The 27,570-nt window shown below is 36.7% G+C and overlaps 2 protein-coding genes across 5 annotated transcripts in view; one reads left to right on the forward strand and one right to left on the reverse strand.

The window, feature by feature from the left end:
- The window catches only part of LCP1 (lymphocyte cytosolic protein 1), a 156,662-nt gene that overhangs the window by 79,977 nt on the left and 49,115 nt on the right, over positions 1 to 27,570 (reverse strand). Inside the window, exon 4 of one of the 2 annotated variants that reach the window (XM_054687783.1) lies at positions 9,636 to 9,731. The gene's annotated coding sequence lies outside the window, so the exon portion shown is untranslated. Of the gene's footprint in view, positions 1 to 9,007; positions 9,140 to 9,635; positions 9,732 to 27,570 lie in introns of those variants that run through there. The other variant, XM_054687785.1, reaches the window with a different exon arrangement.
- The window catches only part of LRRC63 (leucine rich repeat containing 63), a 35,773-nt gene continuing 17,547 nt past the window's right edge, over positions 9,345 to 27,570 (forward strand). For all 3 annotated transcript variants that reach the window (XM_037527023.2, XM_054687788.1, XM_054687789.1), the window contains exons 1-5: positions 9,345 to 10,019; positions 10,310 to 10,477; positions 20,349 to 21,086; positions 21,542 to 21,598; positions 23,662 to 23,822. In XM_037527023.2, coding sequence (XP_037382920.1) covers positions 10,390 to 10,477; positions 20,349 to 21,086; positions 21,542 to 21,598; positions 23,662 to 23,822 — 1,044 coding nt within the window. In that variant the 5' untranslated portion in view covers positions 9,345 to 10,019; positions 10,310 to 10,389. The remainder of the gene's footprint in view (positions 10,020 to 10,309; positions 10,478 to 20,348; positions 21,087 to 21,541; positions 21,599 to 23,661; positions 23,823 to 27,570) is intronic.

Below are 27,570 nucleotides of genomic sequence, written 5' to 3' on the forward strand. Positions count from 1 at the left end.
TCAATGAAATCTAATCAAACCAATACATTAAAAGGATTACACATTGTGATCTTTATTCCAGGGAAGCACAAAAGGTTCAATATATGCAAATCAGTTAATTTCATTTACCATATCAACAAAAGGAAGAATATGATCATATGATCATTTCAAGAGATGCAGAGAAAGCATCTTACAATGTTCAGCAGTGATTTTTGATAACTCTCAATAAAGTAGGGATAGTCAGAACATAGAAACATAGAAAAGCTATTTGTGATAAACGCATAGCTAACATACTCAATGGTGAAAAACTTGCAGCTTTTACTTTAAGATCAGGTAAAAGACAAGGATGCCCATTCTTACCATTCAACATAGTATTAGAAGCCCTAGCTAAAGTAATAAGGTAAGAGAAAGGAATACAAGAAATCCAAATAGAAAAGAAATAAAACTGTCATTGTAGATGACATAATAATCATAGAAAACCCTAACTATTAAAATATTAGAAACAATAAATCAGTAAAGTGGCAGGCTACAAAATTAATATACAAAAGCCTGCTGAATTCCTATGTGCAAACAAGATAGAAGAGAGAGAACTCTAGAAAGCAATCCAACTTATAATTAAATACCAAAAAAATAGATCTACCAGGTGATCTAGCAATTCCTTTCTGAGTTATTTACAAAAGAATACCAAAAAAGTAAGGTGAAGAAATGTATGTATTCCTATGCTTACTGCAGCATTATGTACCATAGTTGAACTACGTAAACAACCTAAGTGCTCAATAACAGGCGAGTCGATAAAATGAAGTATAGATACAAAATAGAAATCTACTCAGCTATAAAAAAAGGTGAAATCTTGCCATTTGAAACAACATGAACGGAACTGGAGGGGATTATGCTAATCCAAATAATTAAGTCAGAAGGAAAAAAGAAAAATGCCAGAAATTTTACTCATACCTGGAATATAAACAAAGCAAAAAGATAAAAATGAACCAAGAAAAATCCCCTGAAATGTGACTTAAGAAATGGGGCTACCAGAAAGGGAGAGAGGTGTGAACAAAGGGTAGAGGGGTTCAATAGACAATGGTATATTATTGGTGTTTTGGTGGTGGTAATGGTGTGATAACATACATTTGCAGAAGTGTGCACCTATATCCCTAAAACACAGTCAGTGCTGCAAATCAACACTATCTCAATAAACCAAATTTTAAAAATTAAAAATTAAAAATATACATGTTCTGGAATTACACAGGCTTGGATTCCAAAGCTGACTCATAGGTTTATGGACTTTTGACTGTAGTCAAGTTTAAGTTCTGTACTTCTATTTCTTCATTAGCAAATTAGAAAAAGGATATAGAACTCACATCCTAGCATAGCTACAAAGAATGATGAGATGCACAGAGAGGGCTTAGCATGATGGTAACACAGAGCATATACTCTGAAAGTGCCAATACTAACATTCAATTCTATTATATTAACCTTTTCTTTTTTAAAGATTTATTTATTTATTTATACAAGCACTGGGTACAGTCAGAAGCGTGGGAGGGTGAAAGAATTCACCAGAGCCAGAGGGGAGAGCAGAGCAGAGCAGGCAGACTGACGAATTACACCTCTGAGGGGAGCAGTGGGCGGCAGGAGAGGTCTGCGCGCCATGTGGGACTCTCGCCCGGCAGCCAGGGATAGAACCGGCGCCGCAGAGGCTGCGGGCAGCTGGGCAGCTAGCTTCACAGCCCAGCGCTCAACTGCTGCACCACCGGGGAGGCCCTATATGAACCTTTTTTGATCTTCAATTTATGTAACTGTAAAAGGAGGGGAATCAACCAGACCAAAAGTCCTCTAACATGAATAACTATCTCAAAAAATTATTCTAGATTTCTAGAGTTGCTTCTAACTATAGTTGACCCTTGAATACGGGTTTGAATCTCAAGGGTCCAGTTACACACAGATTTTTGCTATTAGCAAGTTCCCGTATTCAGAAATTCAAACCAACCTCAGCTATTGAGAATGTAAAACCTGTAGACTTGGGCATCCTAGGATTTTGGTATCTGGGTCCTAAAACAAAGCCCTGGGTATAACAAGGGATGATATTACAGGTAAGTTCTGTGGGAGTCAAAAGTTACACTTGCACTTTTAATTGGGGTGGGTTCCCTTAATTCCCAAGTTGTTCAAGGGCCAACTTTATTATATAAGCAAATAAAAAATTTAGGGTAAACCGATAACACAATCAGAATCTAACTATGAATGTAAAAGTACTTTAAAAAATTTAATTCAAGCGAACAATAAATCAGATTATTTTAATGAGGACAGTGGTGATTTTTCTGGAATTAAATCACTTTTTGCCCTGTGAATGTGGTACTGATCCTGTGGTATGGATCCTTCTGTATCCACTGTGTCTACTACACTCTGCAGTAGCTTATTTTTCCCACTTTGCTTTCTTTGAACTACTGCTGCCTTCAGTAACCTCATTTGGCCTTCACTGCACAAACTCATGATTTATTAGGAGTTGGCTCTTTTCTCATTAGCCCTTGAAAATGAAGGGAGCAATTTGGCCTCAATTCCAGATTCATCTCTTAATGTAGATTCTCAGTTCCAAATCTTTCTGCTTGTCAAAATCCTGACAACTAAGTTCCTCACAGACTGAACATTTGCAATCTTAGAATGTTGCAATCTACCCAACTTCTTCTCTAGCTAAGCTATGGCTTATTGCCATAGCTGAAAATCTGTGTCTCCCCTAAACTTCAATGTTGAAATCTAATCCCCAATGTGATGGTTATTTGGAGGTGGGACATCTGGGGAATGGTACAATACTGAGGTTGGAATTAGTGTCCTTATAAAAGACACCCCAGAGAGTTCCCTTATAGCTCACGAATGGAACTTGGTAACTGAATGAGAGCATAACTATGGAAAGAGGCTTAAAGGAGAGGAAACAGACTTTCACAGACTAGCCAGCTGAAGCTAGAGAGTCCTGAGTCCTAGTTCAGTTTTAGATTGGTAAGACAGATGACACCAATTCTAACAATTCCCTTGGATCTGCCTTTGGAGATTTAGGATGGAGCTATCCTGAAGTAACCAGTAATAATTCTTAAGCAAAGTTCATGATCACACTTGAGAAATATACCTACCGTTTAAAAGCAAACAATATAAAACCACTATGAAGAGCAGTTTACTGTATTCAGGAGAGAGGATCTTGATCTCATCTCTGATTAGGGCTGTGGGGAGCCCGAGGTAATAACTTTCTGTGCTTCATCTTGACTCCATCAAGTGTTTTAGCTGCTCACTGACCCCATTAGTGTCATCTCTGGGGACATCAAGTGTTTCACAACTACGCGAAATACTTCTACTTCAGAGAGTTACTATGAGTTACCTGGAAGAAAGGTGACTTAATCTTTGAGCAGTATTTCTAAAGGGCAGAAGTCATTTGGGGGGAGGTATAAAGGGCAAGCAGCTAAAATCCTAGATTCCAATTCAGCAGGAGACTTTCCTCTATGTGATTCTTTTCTTCTTGAGCCAGAACATGTCAATAATACTTTCGGAGAATTGTGATATCTAAAAATGCACACCTCCACTACTGTAGAAAGTTCTTGAAGTATTCCATACTCTAATACTTCTATACCTAACATAAAACACTTCTCTTTGAAAATGACTCTTTTCCCTTGAAAATAAGTATAAATAAGTAAAATACACATATAAAGAAACATGCTGGGCTGCATGTAGTCCTCAGGTGTGGGTTTAAAACTCACAGCTGTTCTAATTCACCAAGGCTTATTTTACAGCTCATTTGTACAAGATTAGAAAACTGGCTCTTCTGGTTCCTAACTAAATAATTTCTGCTAAGCAAATGGCAGCAAACCAGATTTGTTATACTCATGTTCCCACTTTATATCACCATGTTTTAGCTACTCACTGACCCCATTATTGTCATCTCTGGGGACATCAAGTGTTCCACACCTATGTACTGAGAATAACCACAGACTGTACCCGACAAGATGTTTTTTGTCCTTCCAAGTAGGATCACCTGGGTAAAGCGATACCCCAAGTTACAAATCCTCTGAAAGAAAATCCTTTTTAATGCCGTGAGTCTGTGTTTGGGAAATAGGAGGTAGGGAAGAAGGGAATGTTCTGGTTTCCTTAGCTTCTGATGAAGTAGTGACTAGAATTGTATTTGTATGAATTTGACTCTAGGTAGGTTAGGAGGAAGTCATGTGGTGTTGGGGTTCCTGAGTGCAAGAAAGGTATCCTATCAGCAATGACTAAGTTTCCATTACTTAGTGCAAGGTACCATCCAATGGAGAAGCAGAAGTACAAACTAAATGTCGAGGTTGAAAGCATCTAAAAACACCCAGTTTTGTGGTTTACATGCTAATCTCTTTTAGTCACAGAGCCTTATTAATATGTCAAACGTTGCTCGGAACTTCAGTGAAGAGAAGAGCAAAGCCCCATAATCTATTCTTCCCATGGCTACTGAATAGAACTGGACACCGCTCCTCTTCCACTGGAGGATATTAATTTGTATGGAATAACTGGCAGAGGAAAGGGAGGAACTTTCTCCAAACCTCCAAGACAGGTAGCTACCTGGGACAGGTAGAAGGAATGGAGCAATGTCCTGAAATTTACTAATTTCAACCCTGATAAAATCTGGGACATCAAACAAAGGTAGGGGATTGCAATTGTAAATCTTGAAGAATTGTCAAAACTGGGCCTCCCTGGTGGTGCAGGGGTTAAAGACACAGCGGTATCAAGCTAGCACCAGCCACTGCAGCAGAATTCCATCCCTGATCCCTTGCCAGGTTGCTACCTGACATGGCACAACAGACCTTCCCTGTCTCACCTGCTGCTCCCCTCAGCAGTATATTTCAGTAGATCTGCCTGTTCTGCTTCCCACTCTCTCTGGTGAATCCTCTCACCCTCTACACCTCTGGTCTACACCCCAGTACTTGTATGCATAAATAAATCAGTCTTTAAAAAAAAGAATTATCAAAACTATGCTATATTATCTGTGAGATACTGAAGCATAAATTATATTTCTATTTGTCCAGCTGTGGTATCAGAAATACAAGTTCTTCATCAATATAGTGAATACAATTACATGTCCAGGAAATCGCTGCTCTTTCACACCCTCAGCCCCTACACATATTTTATCCTCATTACCTATAAGAATAAAACAATCTGAACAATGAGGATAAGGCAGAATGACAGGTTTGAAGATCAAATCCATTATATTTACTGTTTATGGTCATAAATTGCTATCTGTCTTAGAATGAAGAGTAAGTCATTAGAAAATACTTCTGCTTACCTATGGTTCTAAATACTACAGGTCTTTTTGGAGGACTGGATAGAAAGCATGCCGCTCATATACCTTAATGACATGGCACACATACCTTGTAAGTTTAAGACTAACTCTCTACCAGTGCCAAGGACTCAGTCGGTTAATCTTCCCAAATGTGTTGTGCACATTAGAAAAAGCTTGAGAAAGATCATGTGCTTTTGGAGCACCTTTTCCTCTTGCCATACAAAGCAGCTGGCGTTGCTAGCCCCTTTTGCTTTTTCCACAAACTTTGTTAGGTTCACCAGCTGGTCTGAAGGACACTGAGAACAATGCAGCTTTCATACTTGGGAACTGACTGAAATTCATCATGGATTCAGTCCAGCTCAGTCAGTGCTAATAGCAGCTGTGGACTCCACTTACCTGGAAGACGAGTCAAGGTCTCCTTAGATCACTGTATTTGGACTCTCTCAGGTATGAGCTGTCTCAAAGTTCCTGTGCAGACCAGGGTGTGTATAAGGATCAGTGAGAGAATGTAGGACCATACTAGAGCAGAGCATTTTTTTGACAGTCTGAGAGGAGACTGTATTTCAGTAGTTCTGCCTGTTCTGCTCCCCACTCTGTCTCTGGTGAATCCTCTCACCCCCCAGAACTCTGGCCTGTACCCCAGTTCTTATATGTATAAATACATAAATCTTTAAAAAAATAAAATTAAAAAAAATTTTCTTAAACTAAGTAGTTATAAATACAGATAGGTAAATCCTTTGAAAATGATTTAAAATTTAATCTCAATGTCTAAAATTGTAAAGCCTCAAATGGATCACTGTTAAGTTGTCTTAGTAAAGTTTAAAGTTTAGTATCTACCAACTGCCTTAGACATAGGTGGCTTCCAATAGCTCTCTCTGGAATGACTGAACTCATGAATATACCTTTACAAATATGATCTTTCATTATGTTTGTGAATTAAAAAAAAATTATTACAGGTTGCATGACATTTTCTCCTTAGTAACGACATTTTTGAAAGGAATTCCAGGCTTAATCTCTAGTTCAAAAAGAAGAAAGGAAATTACTATCCAACTGAAAGATAAAAATAACTGGCCAAAAAATAGAAGGAATGAAGTTTTTGTCTTTGCAGTAAGAAATGAGGGAAAAAAAGAAAAGAAGCTTCCTCAAAATATCTTTATTAACATGGAAGGAAATATAAAACTGTTCTCTACGCCACAGTGTAAAATCATGTGAAATAAATGTATACCTTCAAGTCACCGATTGGTGAAGAGTTAAGATATTTCCAAGCATACATGATTTAATGATCAGATAAAGTCAAGCCAAGAAAATACTTTTCTCAGAAGTATGTTAGTGCCCTGGGTGCTGTAGGGGTCTGAACAGTTTACCCAATGTGTTCTCAAAAATAACTATTCATTTTTTAAAAAAGAACTTCTAAAAACTAATAAGAGCATTAAAAACATACATTTCTCCAGTTATTTTCTTAAGGGAAAATGTTAGATTAAATCTACACTGACCAATCTGTTTAGTAAACTTCTGTCCTGTTTAAAAGGAAAACAGATAAACGGATTAGTAAAGAAGAGGAGAGGGGTATGTGGAAAATAGTTAAGATTTCTAGTAACTTATACATCATTACAACAGACATGTCCTCTCACAACAGCAAATCTGAGAGTCCCTAAGCATTCCCCATTCATTAGAAAAATCAATAGCATTACCTGCTGTGCCTAGAGATGTTTTCGCATAAGGCTTTTATCTCATTTTAGCAACATTTAAAAAAAAAAAAACCAAACAGCACAGGATGTACATAACCTTGGCATTCACCATTACCCCGACTTCCTTAATACAGCATAAGCATTATGGTTCAGTTTGACAAGCTTCTTTACAGGGTTCTGCCAAATTACAAAGTTGATGGGACAAATAAATAGGTACTGACTGTACCATACATTAGGTGAAACCAACCTTTAAATTCAGAAAGGGAGCTTTATTATTTAAAGTGACATAATTATTTTTTAAAAAGGAAATTCAAGCAGCAATATTTTCCGAAATGAAAAATAATCCACATCAAATGTGATTTGTGCTTTTAAAATCCAGCCTACTGGGCCTCCCCGGTGTCGCAGCGGTTGAGCGCTGGGTTGCGAAGCTGCCCGCGGCCTCTGCGGCCGGTTCGATCCCCGGCTCCTCCCCGGCCACTGGAGGAGGGTCCCACATGGCGTGCAGACCTCTCCTGCCGCCCGCTGCTCCCCTCAGCAGTGTACTTCGGTCCTTCTGCCTGCTCTGCTCCCCGCTCTGGCTCTGGTGAATTCTCTCACCCTCCCGCGCTTCTGACTGTACCCAGTGCATGTATAAACAAAACAAACAAACAAACCAGCAAACAAATAAATAAAGCATGCCTCTATTAAAAATAAATAAATAAATAAATAAATAAAAAATAAAATCCAGCCTACTTCTGTATATCTTCTCCATAGATGAAGCATGTACGGTATATTAGCATAACTGATAAAATACACCAAGTCATGGATTTAATTTTCAGGACTATCTCATTATAGCAGTATTAGAAGACACACTATTCATACCTAAGGATTTTATGTATTAAACATGTTTTGCCTGATACTTGCTAAAAGAAATCTGTAGGGAAGCCTGATGTCTGATTCCAAGACAAAACATTTAAAAATAAATATATTAAGCACATTTTCTTGATTTTGACTATGCAATACTAAGCATAAAATTTAAAAGTCAAGCATTGATTTAGTTGAATCCCAGCAGTCATAGTTCAAACTGCTTTTAAGAGTACAGGACTCTAATTCAATTTATCTATTGGAAACTGAACATTTTTTATGATCAAGAATATATTTTTTACACTTACAAAATATGCAGAACAAATATTACTTACATGAAACCTAGCAACCAGATCTGATATTTGTGGTCAGTTTTCCTGTCTTTCTGAGAAGCTATGAAGTAGATATAGGCAAAAGTAAAAAAAAAATAGAAGATTCGTGTTCTTGGGTGGCAGTCTAATAAAGACACAGTAATCTTACCAGGAAAAGTAACCACATGCCAACACTCTAAAAGAAAACAAGGTTCAAGATATTTTCCAGTCTGAAAAAATACTTTTTTACTTTTCCACTTTTTCGCGGACTGTTTTAAAATACATGCTTGCTCCTAAGGAAAATAAGGGGAAACTCGGTTTGGGAGATACCCTTAACAATCTCAAATGCTAGAAAAATTTATACTCAAGTCTTGTATCCTCCAACACCTGTTACTAAAGTTCCTACAGTTGTACTTTAAAAACAAACAAAACCCCACAAGACGGTAAGGAATTTTCATCTACTTTGAGTCAGGATTGACACATCCACCTGAGTTCTCTAACATGCTTTCTCCTGAAATCTACAGAGAAACATACACATATAAGCAAAAACAAGCGATGCATCGGTCACTGTATTTTCATGCAGGTTCATCAACATTATGAAACAAATTACAACGCGATAATCAGAACACATGCCTAGAAGGCAGTGAGAAATGGGTTTATTAAAAAACCCACTTGGATTCTTAAAATGCCCCTAGTCCTACACAATTCCCTTTCAACCAGGAACTTTAAAGGATCAGTAAGTAAAAACAGGTTGCATTAAAGGAAGAGAAAGAAAACAGAATGTTCCCTTTTACCCGGCACTGCAAAATTGGCAAGGGACCCGGTACCGCAAAAGTGCATGATTAAAGAATGCCAGTCCCGACCCTAGACGTACGTGAAATCGAGAAAAGTAAGTAACTAACAATGGTAATTGTCTTTAACAACAAGAAGAGTAAAAACGATTGTCACCACCGGGTTCCACACAGCTGCTGCGCAAGGAGCGGGCTTCTCCTCCAGCCCCACCGCCCGCAGCCTCCCGGGCAGCCCACTCGGCAGCCGAGAGAGGCGAGTGGGCGCCGCGCCGTGGGGCGGGGACCCTCCGCGCAGCTCCGCGGGCCCGCGCCCCGCCCTCCCCCGGCCGCGGGCCGCTCACCTGCCCTCCCGCCAGCGCGGGCCCCGCCCCTCCGGCGCCGCGCACAGCGGGCGGGCGGGGCTTTGGGCTTCCGGGTGCTGGGGCCCGACTCTGGCCCCCGGCCGCACTGTCCCCAGGGTTAGGGGGCGCGGGGGTGCGGGTGGGAAGGGGTCGCCTGGAGGTTTTCTTTCCAAACAGCATCCCGCGGGAACACTCGCGACCTCACTTTACCGTTACCTACCTGCCTAAATTCCAAGGGAAAGGAGAAAAAAGACGAAATTTGGGCTATCTTGAGATGCAGCTGACTGCCCCAGAGAGCGTAGGAGTACGTTTCTGGGCGTCTCTTCGGCGCGTAGGGAAGGAAAATTACCGGCATCAAGTGGTACACAGCAGGGAGAGTACCTTGAGCGCAAAGTTACCTTCTGAGGATGAATCGGTCCGTTTGAACAGCTCCAAAGCATCCGGGTCGAGGCTGTCAGTGGAATCGTGATGTGCCAGCCACTTTGATGTTTGACCTGCAAACCAAACACATAATTTTGGGTCTCTCTACTGGCATCATTTCCAAAAGTATTAATTGGGACAGCGACTCTGGAAAATCTCATTATATTGAAGTCCATCTTAATTTTGGATTAGTTAAAGCTGAATATAGTGCTTGGGATTTAAAATAAATTATTGTTACAGAAAGAAAACTGTTAATGGGTTAGATAATGTGTGATTCAGAGGCTAGCAGGGAGGAAACTTCATTGTTTTGACCAAAAACCTTTTTTCATAGTTTTTACTTTTAACATTTTAAAGGAAAAAAAGTGAGTATCATTTCTTCTGTTCTGGAAAATCAGTTTACTAGCTGATTTTCTATTTCCAGACTATTGTTTGCTAACATGGGGAAATTTCAGAGTTAACCTGACTGCTTATGGTATATGTATTCTAAAAATTTGCATTAGTTATAAAACTAAATTTTATCTAGATTCTTTCTAGAAATCTTAAAGAATTAGTCTTGTACAGTCTTTTTTTATAGGAATTCTATTTAGGCTCATTATAGTATAACAGTGATTTTCATTAAAGTGTAATCTAGTTTCAATGAATTCTTTTTCAGCAACAAATCAAATATATTCAAAAACTTTTCAACTGTCATTTAACCAACAGTTGTCAAAACAGTGCTTTTAATTAATTAAAATGCAAAGCTACCCACCACTTCTTCGAAGACCTTTACCTCCAAAACTCCCTAAACTGCATTTGTACATTCCAAAGCGAGTTTATAAAGGTATGTTAATCAGATACGTAATTAACTTTCTTTTTCATAGAAATTCCTCAATGTGTGCAGCTTAGCATCATAATAAGAACTAATTTTAGTCTTTCACTAATTTTACTAATAACAAGTAACTTAAAAATAGCTGTTGTAAGGGGATATAACATTCCAGTTCAATTCTATAGTCAATCCTCCTCTGTGGATTCTGTGGGTGTAAATATATTAAATTATTAAATTTTTTGTAACCCCGAAATCAGTACATCATGCTGTATCTATCTTTCTAACTCAACAGCATATTATGAAGCATACTTCAGAGCAGTACATAGACCTCTCTCTCACTCCTTTTGTAGTAAATTGAAATTATGTGCAGGAAAGGAGTATTTTGGTAATTCTGGATGGATCATGGACGTATTCCCAGAACAGTGAAAACACGTTCTCAGCTGAGGTCAAAGATACCCAACGTGTTATTTCAGCTCTCATACTGCAAACAACTGCCCTTTTCCTTGTGTATTTGGTACCATGTTTTTTGAATGTACTTTCTGCTGCTGATTTCACTATATAAAATGGCCCCCAAGCATAGTGCTGATGTGCTCTCTTGCATTCCTAAGCAAAAGAAGGCTGTGATTGTGCCTAACAGAAAAAGTACCTACATTAGATAATCTTCCCTCAGGCATGAATTACAGTATTGATGGCCATTTGTTCAATGTTGAATCAGCAATATATGTTAAATAAGGTGTCTTTTAAATAGGAATACAGGTAAAACATGTATGGATTAGCTGATGACAATGTTGAGACCAGAGGCTTTGCAGGAACCTAACTGTATTTTCCCTAGAATCAGTGGCTCAGTGTTAGACAACGTGTTAGACTTTATAGAACAGAGCTACCATGAGTTGACTGTATTCATGAACACAATGCTTAGGAACTGAGGACATAATAGTGAAGAAAACAGACCCTGCCACTCTTCTTAATTACCTGCTAGTGGGATCAAATATATAACAATATAAAATTACCCTCTGATACATGTAGAAATGAAGTAAAAGTGAGCCACTTCTATAACTTTACCTAATACCTTTAATCCCCTATTTCTGTATATGCTATTTACTTCTTAATTATAAGTGATGACAAAGTTAGAATATTTCTTCCGCGTTTCAGGCTCCTCTACCACTTATCTTTAGTTGATTGTATTAATTACTTCATTGTCAGTATTTATACTGCGAAAATATGCTTAGCCTAAAAGTTGATTTATAATATTAACTTAATACCTTTCGATCCCTGGCTATTAGAGATGTGTATATCAACATACCTGTACTACTTCTAATTTTCCTCTCCTACTTTCCCTATCAATTTTTGTTATTTCTACATTCCTATAATGGTGTATGTTTTTATATTTACAATTTATTCTGTGGTAATAATAATAATGCCCACAGTTATGTAGACATGCTGCTCACTATAGAGTCTTCCATTGTTGTTTTTTTCATTCATCTTTTAGTTGAAGTCTATCTTCTATTACAGTTTTTCACTAATGACATTTTGGACTGGGTAATCCTTTTTTTTGTGGGGAGCTCTGCTACTTTTGGTATCTGGGAGTATATATGATATTTACTATTATTAATCCTATGTCTTTAAAGGCTCTTGGCAGAGTACTTTAGACATAGTTAATATTCAGATATTTGTTGAATGAACACATTAATATTTAAAGTTACTGAATTTATAGTAAGACAACAATCAACTGTGGCTAAAATCCCTGTAACAACAGATGTGATCACAAAACCTGTAAAATTAGGGTTAAATGATAAAGCGTTGATAGAAAATTCAGGATCTTCAGTATTAGAGATACTGAAGCTGCCATAAAGTTTTCATAAAACTGGAAGAGGGAGAAGTGGGGCCGTTTCTTCTAAGGAAAAGTAGAGAAACCAGGGATTTGAGAGACCTGATCTCAGCTCTACCATCAATTTTCTATGATCATAAGTGATCCTTTTCTTTGGATCTGTTTCCTTATTTGAAAAAGGATTAAGCACCTTTTCCTTCTTCACCCAGTCAGAATGACATACTTTGTACTATCATATCTGCACACTTCTCCCCAACAGAGCATTTATCATTCTCTAGTACAACTGTTTGCCTTCCTCGTTTCTATATACCAAGTTGTGAGATATTTGCAGGTAGTAAGTTTTGTGCTGTGTGGTTATAAAACTGCAGGACTATGAGTATAGCTAGCACTTGGTATTGAATATTTGTTGACTTAATGAGCTAGAACAAAAGTATGGGTCATTTTAATAAAGAGGGATTGCATAATGTGTAAGGTAGTCTGCAAAAGAAGAAAATGATTTAAATTGGTTAGTAAGAGAAGGCATTTCACAGTGTGACATAAGAAATGAAGTTACAAATAAGCATTTGGCCTTCGTGATTGTCAATAATAATTGGAGTATCTTACCTACTGTGTTCTCATTGGAAATTCATGAGTCATCACACAGATAGGTGAGGGGAAGTGGATTCAGTTCAGAAAGATTTTTATATACCAAACCAAGAAATCTGAATTATCATTCATAAAATTCAGATAATTTGATGAAATTTCAGAAAGCTATGTCAGAAAATCAAGGGGAAGGTTAAGCTGATGTAGACTAGGATGATGGTAATAAGAATCAGAAGAAAAAATCTGGGATTTTTTTTTGACCACTTAACTATACAAAGGTTAAAATGTAATAGCCTGGTGAAAGCACCTTATAGACTATGAAACCAGGGTTTAGCTGTAAACTGTTAAAAGTGTAACACTTCTCACTTGACTGGCAAGTGTTTACTGACTTGAAGCAACCTGGAACAATGCAAAATGCCCTAGGTAGGGAGTTCAAGAGATGTGAATTCAGGTCTGAGATCCACCACTAATGTTACAAAAAAATACACTTCTGTTGTTTTAAGTTCAGTTTGTGGAAATTTGTTACAGCAGTCACTGAAAACTAATTTAGGAGGAATCAAGTAAGTGTGCATGTGTGTATGTGTGTGTACATATCTCTGTGTAACTGTATGACTTGATTGCAGCTGTATCTTTATGAGAAAATGGATGTAGAAGCTGCTGATGAGTTTGTTTTGGGCATGATAATCTTTAAATGTTAAAAGCCAAATTTTAGAATAGTTATGGTAGAAGGAAAATGAGTTAAGAGAAGAGGAATGATGATAGACTCTTAGGAAAAAGAAAGATTTGCCTAGAAAGGAAAGATAAATTGCCAGAGAGGTAGAAATGGAGAAATTAGAATAGTGTTATGGGAGCCCAAGGCAGAGTGAATATTCTAAATAGGAGAGTGGATATAAATATTATATGCTAAGAGGCTGTCATATAAACATAAGTAATGTTATGTATCAATGGACTTAGTAATAAGATATCAGTAAGAATTCTGTGGTAACAGTAGCAGAGGTGATAAATTCCAGGTCACAATGATTTAAAAGATAATATGAGAAGACTTCTGGTTTCAGCTTGAAAATATAAAGGGTAGTCACTTAACAAGAAAAAAAGTGAACAAACTGATACTCAATGAGTCTTCTCAGATCCATCAGAGAATTCAGGTGACAGAAAATTACCACACTGAAATCTGGAGAAACAGGCAAATGTATAGAATAAGAGTAGATATTTTGTGATAAGAAGATGGATGCCTGAGTCATTTAATTGCTAATTTTGACAATCTGCTGGATGTTGAGTATGGACTAACTTGAGAATTAAAAACTCAGGAGAATCCAATCTTATGGGGGCCTTTACACTGTGGTGGGTCTTACCCTCAGAAGTCACACCAATTTCTCATGAATATCAGAGAAAAAAATTGCTGATTTTTCCTCCAGGAGGAGTAAGAATAACCATTTTTAAACACCCCCAAAGTATTCTCAATTAAAAAGTCCTGTCTTCTAGAGGAAGTTAGGTTACCTGAGAGTCATTTGATCTTCAGGAAGAGTAAATTAGTCAACTGTAGACCCTGTAGCCATTCTGTTTCATGTCGGAGAAGGAAAAGACTTAGAAATACTTTTGAAAGTTATAACCCAGGGAATCAGGCCACTAAAAATCATATTTAATCACAAGATTATAGAATAGTTCCTTTCCCCAATACCGTATTACTTCAGCAAGCTCCAATATAATAAGTGCATTAAATCAGAGAGACATAAGATGCAGACCTGATTTAAGGATTTTTTTAGGGAAGCCCAAAGAGAGGAGAAAAAATAATAAGGAAACTTAAGCAACTACTTCAGTTCCATTACATGATACATGATGCCCAGCTTTCAACAAAAAATTACAAAGTATGCTTAAAGACTAGAGAAAATACAGACTGAAGAAGAAAAAAAAAAAACAAAACCAAGTATCAGAACCACACTTAGCTATGACACACATACTGGAATTATGGGAATTGAAAATAACTATGATATGTTAAGAGCCTTTATGGGAAAAGAGAAAGCATTCAAGAACAGAAGAGTAATGCAAGCAGGGATATGAAATCTCTAAGAAACATCAAAAGGAAATTCTAGGAATAAAAACCACTGTAATAGAAGTAAAAAGTGTCTGTTATAGACTCATCTGTAGCCTGGACTGAGCAAACACTATGGAGTTTCAAGACAGGACAATAGAAAATTCTCAGACTGAAGTGAAAGCTATAAAAAGAATAAAGAAACAAGCAAAAAGAACAGAATACTCAAGACCATGGGAAAATTACAAAGGTATAACATGTAATGGGGAATACTAGAGAAGATGAAATAATGAAGAGATGAAATAACAATGAAAAAATTTGACGTAGTAATGGCTGAGAATTTTGCAAAATTAATGACTAAAACATAGGAAGCTCAGGGAATATATCTACCAGGATATATGTTTATTTTATGTATTTACTGTGTGTGTGTATATATATATATATATATTCACACTGCATACAACTAAAGAAAAGATAGAAGATAGGAGGATAGGAGAGAACACAGAGGGAAAAGGTAAGAATTATTTCAGATTTCTTATGGGAAACCATGCAAAAAGAGCCAAAATAAAATATTGTAAGTGTTGAAAGCAATAAAACCCACTTAGCTAGAAATTGTGTCTAGTGAAATTATCCTTCCAAAGTGAAAGAGAAATATAGACTTTCTTAGACAAACAAAAACTGTGGGAATTTGTTGCTATTAGACCTACCTTTTCAAAAGTTCTTTTATTTTTTTTTTTAAAGATTATTTTTATTTATGCATACAAGAACTGGAGTACAGGCCAGAGGTGTTGGGGGTGAGAGGATTCACCAGAGACAGAGTGGGGAGCAGAATAGGCAGATCTACTGAAATACACTGCTGAGGGGAGCAGTGGGTGAGACAGGAGAGGTCCGCTGTGCCATGTGGTTTGCTCTATGGCAGGGGATCGAACTCATGCCTCAGTAGCGGGCAACGGCTTGATAGCATTGAGACTTGAACCCTTGCGCCATGAGGGAGGCCCTCAAAAGTTATTTAAGCTAAAAAAAGAAAATAACATAGGTCATAAACTCTACCTAAAGAAAAGGAGAGTAGGGCCTCCTCTGGTGGCGAAGGAGGTTGAGTGCTATGCTGTGAAGCTGTCCGCAGTCTCTGCAGTGCCAGTTTGATCCCAACCGGCCGGCCAGCAGGCAAGGGTCCCAGGTGGCACAGCAGACCTCTCCTGTTGCACCTGCTGCTCCCCTCAGGAGTGCATTTCGTCCTTCTGCCTGTTCTGTTCCTCGTTCTGTCTCTGGTGAATACTCTCACCCGCCTGCGCATCTGGCCTGTACCCTGGTTCTTGTATAAATAAATAAAGAAATCTTTAAAAAAAAGAAAAGGAGAGTAATGGATAATGGACAATCTTCTCAGCAAATCATACCGGAACACCTGGGCATCCACTTGCGGAAAAAAAAAAAAAATTACACCAGATCTCACACCTTTAACAAAAATTAACACAAAATATTGATATAGTTTACAAATGCAAACTATAAAAACTCTAATATCACAATGGAGAAAATCTAGGTTTTCTCCAAAATCTTGGATTGGGTGATAAGTTTTTAGATATGACATTAAGGGAAAAAAAATCCATGAAAGAAAAAAATGATGTTAGACTTAATGAAAATTAAAAACTTCAGCTCTGTGAAAGACATTGTTAAAAAAATGAGAAGGCAAGTGACATACTGGGAGAAAATATTTGAAAAATACGTATCTGATAAAGGACTCGCATCTAAAATACTCTTAAGCTCAATTATAAGAACACAATCCCACTGAAAATTGGTCTAAAGATCTGAAAGGTACCTCATGAAAGCAAGAGATTCAGAAGGCAAATAAACATGAAAAAATTAAAATAATAATGATATGCCATATACCATGGCAGATTCATTAGAATAGCTAATCCAAAACACTGACAATACCAGATACTTCAGAAGAGTAAGAGGAACTCTAATTAATTGCTGGTGTGAACGCGAAATGGTACAGCTTCTTTTGAAAACAGTGTGGCAGTTTTGTACAAAGCTAAACATACACTTAACCATAAAATCCAGTTATCACACTCCTGGATATTTACCCAATTGAGGTGAAAACTTATGTCCCCACAAAAGTCTGCAAATGAGTATTTGTATCATATTTATTCATACAAGAAACTGAGAGCAATTCAGTAGCCAAAAGGACAAACAAACTGGCACATCCACACAATGGAATTTTACTTAGTGATAAGGAAAAATAAACTAAAAATCATTATCAAAAACATGGAGGAAATTTAACAGCATATTGCTAAGTGAAAGAGGTCAGTCTGAAAAGGCAACATTCTTTGGTATTCCAAATGCGGTTTCCTGAAAAAAGGAAAACTATACAGACCGTAAAAAAAATCAATGGTTGGGAGAGGTTCGGGGAGAGGGAAAGGGATAAATAGGTGAGGCCTAGGGGATTTTTCGGGTGATACAGTTATTTGCATGACATTATGCTTTGTTCAAACCTATTGAACTGTACAACACAGAGTGAACCCTAATGTAAATTATGAGATTTAATTAATCATGTATCATTGGTTCATTAATTGTAATAAATGTGCACTGCTAATGCAATCTGTTAATAGATGAAACTGTGTAGGTGGAGGATATATGGTAACTATACAGTCTTGTTTATTTGTTTTTATAGATTGAAAAGTGGATCTAAAAATAGTCTACTAATTTAATAAAAAAAGTGAAATAATAAAGATGAGAGGAGAGAAAGTCAAATGATGAGGTTAAATTCAATTTGCCATTGAAGAAAAGATAACTGGTGGAATAGTGGTGATTGGAAGGTGTTCTGGAGTACGTTGAAGTTTTTGCTCATGTTATTGTTTTGTTTTAATATAGGAAAGATAGGAAATGCAGTTGAAGATAGAAGGAACTATTTTACTGAATGAGTTAACTTTGATTAATTCCATATAAGCAGGAAGAAAACATTATTCTTCTACTTGCCTTTCAGATTCATGTGACACACACATCTCTCTCTCAAGACCTTGCTATTACTTTTCTCTTTTAACTTTGTCTCATTTTCAAATGTTAAAAAATCTGTATCAATACTTCGATGTAGTTTTCAGTCAACCATGCTCCTTCCAGCTCAGACTATCCTGCTAATTTTTAGACAAAAAAAAGGGGGGTGGGAGGGGGCATGATAATTCTTCCATATTGTTCTTTCACTTCTCTTCCCCAAATCACAGTTTCTGGCTTCTCCAATGGTGGAGTTAGGAGTGGGGAGGACTTAAAGAGTTAAGGCAAGAACCGAACATCAATCTCTGTATGCTGCCTTGTGGGGCAGCAGCATTGGGAGCAGCACAGGATGGAGGAAAGACAACTCAAAGTCCAAGCAGAGAGAGTGAGAGAGAGAGAGAGAGAGAGAGAGAGAGAGAGAGAGAGAGAAAGATCTAGGGGGCTTACACCTCTGGAGATGCAGTGCCTATTCCCAGGACAGTCTCATATTTATTGGAAATCAGTTTCAGGGAAGGTGGGAAAGTATGTGGAGGAATGTGTGTGGTGGGGATGTGGACTGGGGGTGCATAATGGTGGGGATGTGTATTAGCGATACATAAATGTCGGGCACAAGCTTGGGGGGAGTGAATAGGGGCTGTTGCCTGGGGGGGCGTCCATTGTTGCTTCTGATCAAAACATCCTATCTCTAGTTCCTGTTTATACTTAACTTTCTGTTAAGGTGGTCTAGCTGGTTATGCAAATCTAGCCATAATATCTGCCTTCTTCAGCAGATACTGGTTTTTCCAGTATGTTCCTTATACCAAGACTTTTGTCATGGTAAAAGGCCCCCTTCCTGACTACATTTTAGCTTGACCAACAGGAACATTGGGCACCAAGACAACATCCTGAGAACAAGGTGGGCTAGGAAATCCACGTCTGTACCCCCTGAAATACAGAAATACAGGTCATGAAATTTCAAGAATTTTTTTTAGTACTGGGTGGGCTAATACATCTGTAAGTGCCAGTGAGGGAATGTGGCCAGGGCAATAATGTGATGCTGTTTTCTCCTTCTAGTATAGACTTCTATTTTCTATAAATGGTTATCTGAAAATTTCCCTCACATGGGTTAAAGTGGGGAAAATATTCCATTTTAGCAACCATGCAGGGGGTGGGAGAAAGAAACACATAACACTCCAATAGCCCTATTCAGAGGAAAACTTTCTGAATCCAAATCAATCTCTAGCCTTCTCATTTAGAGACAACAGGTGGGAAAGCTGGACTTCTTTTGGTTGTCTCTCTGCAAGTTTTGCCTAATGAATAGTTTTTCCTTATTAGAAAGCAGAAGTCCTTATCATTTATGATACTCAACTGAGACAACAGAAAAAGTCTGTAACATTATGTTGCATAAGAAAGAGAAAGTATATTTGATGTAGAGAGAGGTACCAAAGAAAGCAGGGCATTTTCTGGAGATAAAAGAGGAAATAATACTTATTGATCTATCCTAAATGAACTTGTACCTTCCTACCAGTGTAAGAATATTATGCTGATGGGCCTCCCCTGGTGGCGCAGCAGTTGAGCGCTGGGCAGCGAAACGCTGGTGAGGGTCCCACATGGCGTGACAGACCTCTCCTGCTGCGTCCGCTGCTCCCCTCAGCAGTATATTTCATCTGTCTGCCTGTTCTGCTCCCTGCTCTGGCTTTGGTGAATTCTCTCATCCTCCCGCGCTTCTGACTGTACCCAGTGCTTGTATAAATAAATAAATAAATCTTTTAAAAAAAAAAAGAATATTATGCTGAAAAGACACATTGTTCCAATATCTGACATTGAAAAGAAATGTAGATATTAGTATAATTTCTGCACTGGCAAAAGGCAGCTCTCCTGCCCACTGTTACTATACAAGTGTCTCTCTTTTTCTTTGTCCTTTTCCTAATAAACCATCCTTTAAAAATAGGAGAGAAGAATGGAAGGGAGAGAAAGGGAAAGAAGAAAGAAGGGAAGGAAGGAGGGAGAAAGGAAAACCTTTGCTCAAAGAACTTTTAAATGAGGACGTAATAAATGATAAAAAAATAGAAAAATTCGACAAAATCATTGATACTCATCCATATTGCCAGAGTTTTAATGGCAACTGCTCAAAAATCTGCCTTATAGCCTACCCTTTGGTCCTTGAATTCCATTCTTCTAAAAGTAGCTCTTTATGCTTTCTATATCTAATACAGTTTAGCCTTTTTTTACTTCTCCAGTTGTTCACTCAAAGTTAACCTCAGTCAGTCAGCTAAACAAGCCTCAATAGCTGAAAATGTATATACAGAAATGTTTTTATAATATGAAAGGGTAAAAATAAGCTGTGAATGCTAATTAACATTTAATATTAAGGTTCATTAATATTAATTAAATTCACTAATATTAATTAAGACAAAACAAATTACGTTGTCTCTGATACCTGGATAAATATAATCTAATCTTTTGTTCTTTTTCTGGTTTAGCCAAGACAAGTGAAATTAAACCACCACATGTAGAGATCATTCATGATGAAACCACTTCCACTGAAAGGGATAAAAGTCATTTTCTTGATGGTGTGTCAAGAAATCAGTCACGATCCCCTGTCAATATCCAAAATATCCTTCTTGATTATCATGTGCAAGAAAGAATGACTACTATTTCAGTACCCAAAAAGTCTAAGAAGGTCTCCTGGTACTTTCCAAAGACTACTACTACTGTTGCTACTACTACTACTCCTACTGCTACTCCTACAACCGCTGCTATTACTACTATATTTCCCCCAGCTATTCATTCAACTTCACCTAAACATTTTAGGCAAAGAACAAGACAAGAGACAAGTCCAAAAAAATCAAAAGAAGAGCCATCAAAAATAAAAAGTATTTCTGTGAAGAATGTGTTAATGAACTTGTTGGTTTTCTCTTCAGATACACCCAAATCTTCAAAAGTTTCTTCCCTAATCACCTCTCCCAAACACAAGGAAGTTCATTCTCAGTATCATTTATCAGCAGATATGACTGATGCTTTTAAGCCGCCTCTGGCATATACAGGTGCACCAGTGCCAACTCCTCCATTAAAAACTATACCTGCTAAACTGGAAAGAAACTGGTATCAAAGTCGCCAACGTAAACGTACAGCGGTCCTAAAAATGACTACTTTTTCAGGTTTCATGACCATACCAGCAGCAAAAATGCAGAGGAAACCTCAAAAACAATCTATGATAGGTACTCCAACCTAAAATTGATTGGGGACAAGTAGAAAAAAGAAATGAGAAAGTACGCAAATTGTGCTCCCTTAATGGGTTTATAAGGTGGAAGGGTGGGAATTTTTGCCTATACATTTAATATATGAGCCAGTATGCAGTAACAGATGTCCTAACCTTGTAAATATGCTAGGGCCACACTGGGTACTCCACTCAGGTAGTGGTGGTGGAAATGGATAAGGGAGTTCCAAATCATAAAAGCTAATATAAAGGAGGGATGAGAATGAACAATCATTTAGAAGGTGATCTAGATGAACTGCAGAAGCAGAATGCCAGTGATGGATGCTTTCATGGGTACATTTCCATGAATAATCTCAATTCATTAAAAAATGAACATAAGAGTATAATGAAATCATAACACCCTCAAAGTGAATTTTCACAATATCCAAAAGTTACCCCATTATTTCTTTTTTCTAGAAAGTCAGGTAACAGATGAAAATGCCTCAAGGAAACACAAGTCAATCCAACATGAAGGTAAATGCTAGCTTTGCATTATTATTCTAAAAACTGTAAGATAATCTCTCTATAAAAAAGAATTTGATTTTGTCTTTTATGTATGTATGTGATTCACATATAGATCTCATTTTCAGTTCCTTAAGACATTTACTCAGCAGTTATTTTTAAAGTACTGACTATAAACCAAATTTTATATGGATGTTGGGAACACAGAAGATAGAATATTCTTAATCTGGTTGGGGTATATAGGCATGAAATAATGAGAGTTAATGACTTGCCTGTGCCAGATGCTGTTCTAAGTTCTTTGACCTTAGTTACCTAGCAGAAATAAATGAAAATCACCTTTACAGAAAGATTTCCTCATCCTAAGCCTCACATTGTTCCTATAAACAATTTCACAAATTTAAATTATAGTGCAGAATTCACAATCACCAGGCATACAAAAAGAAAATTAGAGTAAATAAAAGCTAGCAGAAACAGAAAGTAGTAGAAATATAGCCAAAGAAGTTCCAGTTATTAGAATTATAAGATACAGATTTTAAAATAACCTGATGACTTCTGGTTATGATTGACTGAGTAGCTTCTATCAGACAAACCCTTTCTCTAAAAAACTATTAAAGATACCCAAAATGTATAAAAAGCTACTATAGGTACTAGAGAGTAACCATTTGTAGGCATGACTTCAGTGGCTATAATGCTTAAAATGATGTAAACTCATGAATTAGTTCCACATTTACCTTGGCTTTTGCCTGAGGGCATTTGTGATATTGGGAGACTAGAGCATCAGTAGAAAGTGGTAGTATTCATGAATTAAGGAGATAGCGATAAGTCTTCAGAGCTGCCATGAAAGAGGGAAAAAAAAAAAAAGAAAAAAAAATTCAGAGCTGCCAATATATCTGGAACATGAGGGGCAAAATCTCAAAGAGAATGGAAATGAATCCAAATATCTGCACACAAACTGCTTTAAGGGTGTTAGCTGGTTTCTAAGCTGTGCATGTGCAAGAAAAGGCTCTAAGAAACACAGTGAACATCAGCTGAGAGCCTAAAAAACTAAGCATAGGTTTTTAGTTGCATAGCAGACAGTTATTGGAGTCCAAGCTTGAGCCAAAGTTTATGGGCCTTGGTAAACATATTGAGGTTGCAGATGAAGATCTGAATGATCTGTGCCTTAAGAATAAGGATGATGTTCTAGAAGAAAGGAAAAATAAAAATTGGTTACCCCTAATAAACCTCAAAACCAATCTTGATAAGTCAAAGTGATTGTTTCTGCCTTACTTGAAGAAAATCTGACATGTTAGAGCATTATCCACACCCTTTAAAATTTTCATCCACAACATCCAGTATTAAATTTTTAAAATTCACAAAGTATATTAAAAAAATAGGTTAAATGTCTGAAAACTAATAGAAATAAACATAGTTCAATCAGATATTAAACTTTTCAAACAAGGATTTAAAAAGGTGATTACTATAATTAAGGAAAAAATGTTGGAAAATTTTATCAGAGAATTGAAATTTTTGTTTCTAAAATAAGAATCAAAATTCTATAATAAAAAAAAAGCGTTACATAGTAATGATATAATAGATGTGCTTAATAGGAGATTATACCCAGCAGAACACACCAACAATAGAACTTTCTTCCTCCCCCCCCAGTTTTAATAGATATAATTGATGTAAAATATTGTATAAATTTAAAGTGTGCAACATAATTATTTCATATATGTATATTTTGTGAAATAAGTACAATAAGTTAACATTTTTCACCACTATAGTTACAATGTTTTTCTTGTGTTGAGAAAATTTAAGATCTACCCTTCTGTCAACTGTCAAATACACAATATAGTACTGTTCACTACAGGAACCACAGGACTTTTGAGACCACTATTTCTCCCACGACAATTGTGCTATCTAATTTTCAACAACAAACAAAACCCAGTTTGAAGAACAGAAATAACGGGGTTGGATGGGAATCTCATCCAAAGGATATACAACTAATCTATTTATAATAACAATTTATGATGATTGTTAACTTTTACTCTAAGTGGTAACACATTTAAATTTGATGTTTTGTCCTATTTATTTAGTCCTCACTATATTTGGAAAAGGAAATGAGCCATTGATACAATCCCTGCATTCTGGTCATTATAAGACTGTTGCAGCAACACAAGATGAAACGGTACTATCTATGATCAACCTGGCCCTACTAACCTGTCAAATGTATGAAAGAAATGCACTTAGTCTTAAGGTATGCTAAATTCTTTTAATGACAATTTCCTATTATATTATCAATTATTTTTGCTTTATGTTTTCTAACTTAAGTTGTTGCCATGATATTGAAGGGGTCTTTTCTGTTATAGTAGAAATTTCCCAGGACCACCTTCACATATTCACATGGCATTACTAACCCTATTTCTCCTAGCTGGTCTTCATTCCACCAACTAAGTTTAAAAAATGCTCAATCCAAAATAATTATAATACTTATTTTATTACCCAGCACAATAAGAAAAGTGAGGTGCAGAGATATATTTTTAAGTTACCTGTAATCTTAACCCTGATGCCAAGTCTAGCACCAAGCTAGCTTTTCACTGAATACAAGCTCAATATGATGAATAACAATACAGTTTACCATTTATTAAGCACCCACTATGTGCAAAGCAAATATTACTCTTACTCTTAAAACTTGCAATTCTTCAAGGAAGGTATAATCTTCATTTTACAGATGAAAACATTGAAGCCCAAATGAAAGTAACTTGCACAATGTCACACAAGCAATCAAGTAGTTAAGCTTGGAATAATATCAAGAATTCTTTGGCCTCAAATATTTATACTAGTTTTTTTTAAAATAAGTTAAAACTCATAAGAAATTTACAAAAATATCAAAAGGTGCCTGGGGAGTGTTTTCAGGAAATCAGGCCATTCAAAAATACCCATGTATACTGGGGGCTTAGAAAGCCACATGCTTGTTCAGACATGATGCATTCTTAGAAAAGAAATGAGGAGACCCCAATCTTTCAATTCTGGCCAATCTCCAGGTACAGCCCAAGCAGAAAGTGAAGGTTAATGCATAGTTTTAAATGGTCTAAGTATTGACAGGATGTCCTTTCATAAAGCCAATCTGAAAAGACTGGAGGAAGTATTGTTCTCTCCCTCTCTTATTCCTGCAGGCTCTCACTCTCTCTCAAATTCTCTTCTATTGTCCAAGGAACTCTGTCAAAACACTAACTAAACACAAGTTAAAGGAGCATATTCCTAAGACAACAAAATGAAAGGAATATGAACTTAACAAATATAGCACAGAAAAAATTCATTAAGCAAACCAACAGGTTTAGCCCACAACATGCAAAAAAAAGCAAGCCCTTACAAGGGAAAAGAATATGATTTTTACAGTTACCACATTATAATATTAAGTGTCCAGATCTCAGCAACAACAAAAATTATGGAACAGGTAAGGAAGCAAGAAATATGGCCCATTAACAGAAGAAATTAACAAAAATTGTCTTTAAGGAAGAACAGACACTGCCCTTACGAGAAAAAGACTTCAAGTCTGCTGTCTTAAACATGATCAAATGACTAAAGGAAACTAGAAGAGAAAGAATATACAAATAACTAAAATCAGAAATGAAAATGGATACATTACTACTGGCCTCAAATAAAAGGAATTATTAAAGAAATCAATGAACAACTGTAGTTCAACAAATTATATATCTTAGATATATAAATGAAAATTTTCTAGAAAAACACAGATTATAAAACATGACTCAACAAAAAATAGGTATCTAAGCAGACCTATAACAGGTAAAGAGATTGAATAATCAAAACCCTCCTCACAAAGAAAAGTCCATGATGAGATGGCTATATTGGTGAATTTTGTTAATCATTTAAAGAAAACATCTTTACTTCTCAAACTCAGAAAATAAATGAGGGGGGCATACCTCTTAAAGTGTTTAGGACCCAATTCCACCATTAGGTATACAGGTATTTTCCCCCACACAACCAAACAATTCCTGAAAATTAGCTGGATTTACTATAGTTCAACTTAATAATGACACTGCCAACCCAGAAATAGCATCAGATTGCGCAGGTAAATGACAGTTCTATAACATTCTCCTCTCCTTCTGATGCCAATTGAAAATCCAGTTTTTGTCTGTGCTTCTGACCAGTTGGATACAAATTGGAGGTTCCAGTCACCCCCACCCTGCAACTCAGTATGCTAATTACAAATCCATTGTGTTACCTTTACTTCTGACCAACTATAAATTAAAGGTTCTCACGACCCTTTTCATGGATTAGATTAATTTTGTAGAGTGCTTCACAGAATTCAGAAAACCTATTTACTCTCTAGATTATCAGTATATTACAAAGGATTTTAAAGGGTATGAATTAATAGCCAGATGAAGACATAGGGCAAGGTTTGGGAAAATGGTACAAGGCTTCCATGCCCTCTCAGGTACACCATGCTTCCAAAATTTCCTCTAGTTTATCAACTCAGAAGCTCTCTGAAACCTGTCCCTTTGTTTTTATGGAGGTTTCATTACTTAGTCATGATTGATTAAATCACTGACTATTGATAAGTGAACTCAATCTCCATTCCCTCTCCCCTCCCAGAGGCCAGGAGGGAGAAGCTGGAGAGACTAAATGTTCTCTAGTCTTTGGTTGGTGCTCCTGGCAACCCATCCTTAGATACTTTCCAAAAATTACCTCATTAACATAAACCCAGTTGTGGTGGTGGAGAGGGACTTGTTATGAAAAATGACACATATTTCTTCTTTATGACTCTAAAGTGATTTCAGGAACTGTGGACAAAAGACAAAAGATGTTCCCATTATTTTTACTGTTAAAAATATTCCAAGGGTTTTGGGAACTATGAGCCAGGAACTGTGGATGAAAAATGAGAAATACACATTTTTTTTATTAATCATAAAATTACCTCTAACACAGTCTATGCTGTTAGTATAACACAGGTTCAAGGTGAAGACAAAGACACTGCAAAAGACTACAGACATTATGTTCCATTATCTCTGAATACTTCAGTGTATATTCCCTGTAAGCAAATACACTCTTCTATAAAACCACAGAGCAGCCCTCAAAATCAGGAAAATAATACTTTTCTCATTACTGACCCAATCAAAGAAACACATTCAGATTTTGCCAATTTATCCAATAATGTAACAAAAGTATCCAACTCAGGGTCACACATTGTATATAGTCGTTTTAGTTTCTTTCAAGCTAGCATGTTTTCAGTTTTCTTTGATGTTGTGACTTTGAAATTTTGAAGACTTTAGAAAGTTATTTTGTGAAATGTCCATTAGTGTGGGTTTGTCTCATTTTCTTATGATTAGACATAAGTCATTCACCTTTGGCATTAATACCTCAAAAGCTTTTTCTCATTCTATCTGATCAGATGATGCAGAGCTTCAATTTATTCCCTCATTAGTGGTATTCACTTTAATATTGTCTTTAAGGTGATTATCTGCAAGTTTTCTTCACTATTACTCTTTTCCCCTTTGTATTTAATAAGTAGAATGTGGTAATTTGAAACTATGCAAATAATCCTTTTACCAGACCTTCAATTTATTTATTCATTAATTTATATCACCATTTTATTAATGAGTGTAATCTATTACACCATAATTTATTTTTATTCTCAGGTTGTCCCAGATTTCATTAGTAAAGGTTCATTCAAGTTGATTTCAGTGTCCATTTGACATACCCCCATTGTTCTTTCAGATTTATTCTGTACTCTCCCTACCCAAGACCTGGGAACAGTCATTTCTCCCAGGATTCTCCAAAGATCCTTTGTTATTTTTAGTGGGGAAGCCAAGATCTGGGCACTAGGAATGCCCATTACTATTAGAATGGTCACTTGTTCAACCATTATTATTAAGAACCAACGAGGTATCAGCAGTAAGCTATATATTTCACTTTGTATCAGTGTGCAAAACAGAAAAAATGCCCATTTCATGGAACTTATAAGCTTTAGTGGGGGTGAGAGC

Source organism: Talpa occidentalis, unplaced genomic scaffold (genome assembly GCF_014898055.3).
Source record: "Talpa occidentalis isolate TD23 unplaced genomic scaffold, MPIMG_talOcc4v2.1 talOcc4.5, whole genome shotgun sequence".
NCBI classification, from domain to species: Eukaryota; Metazoa; Chordata; class Mammalia; order Eulipotyphla; family Talpidae; genus Talpa; species Talpa occidentalis.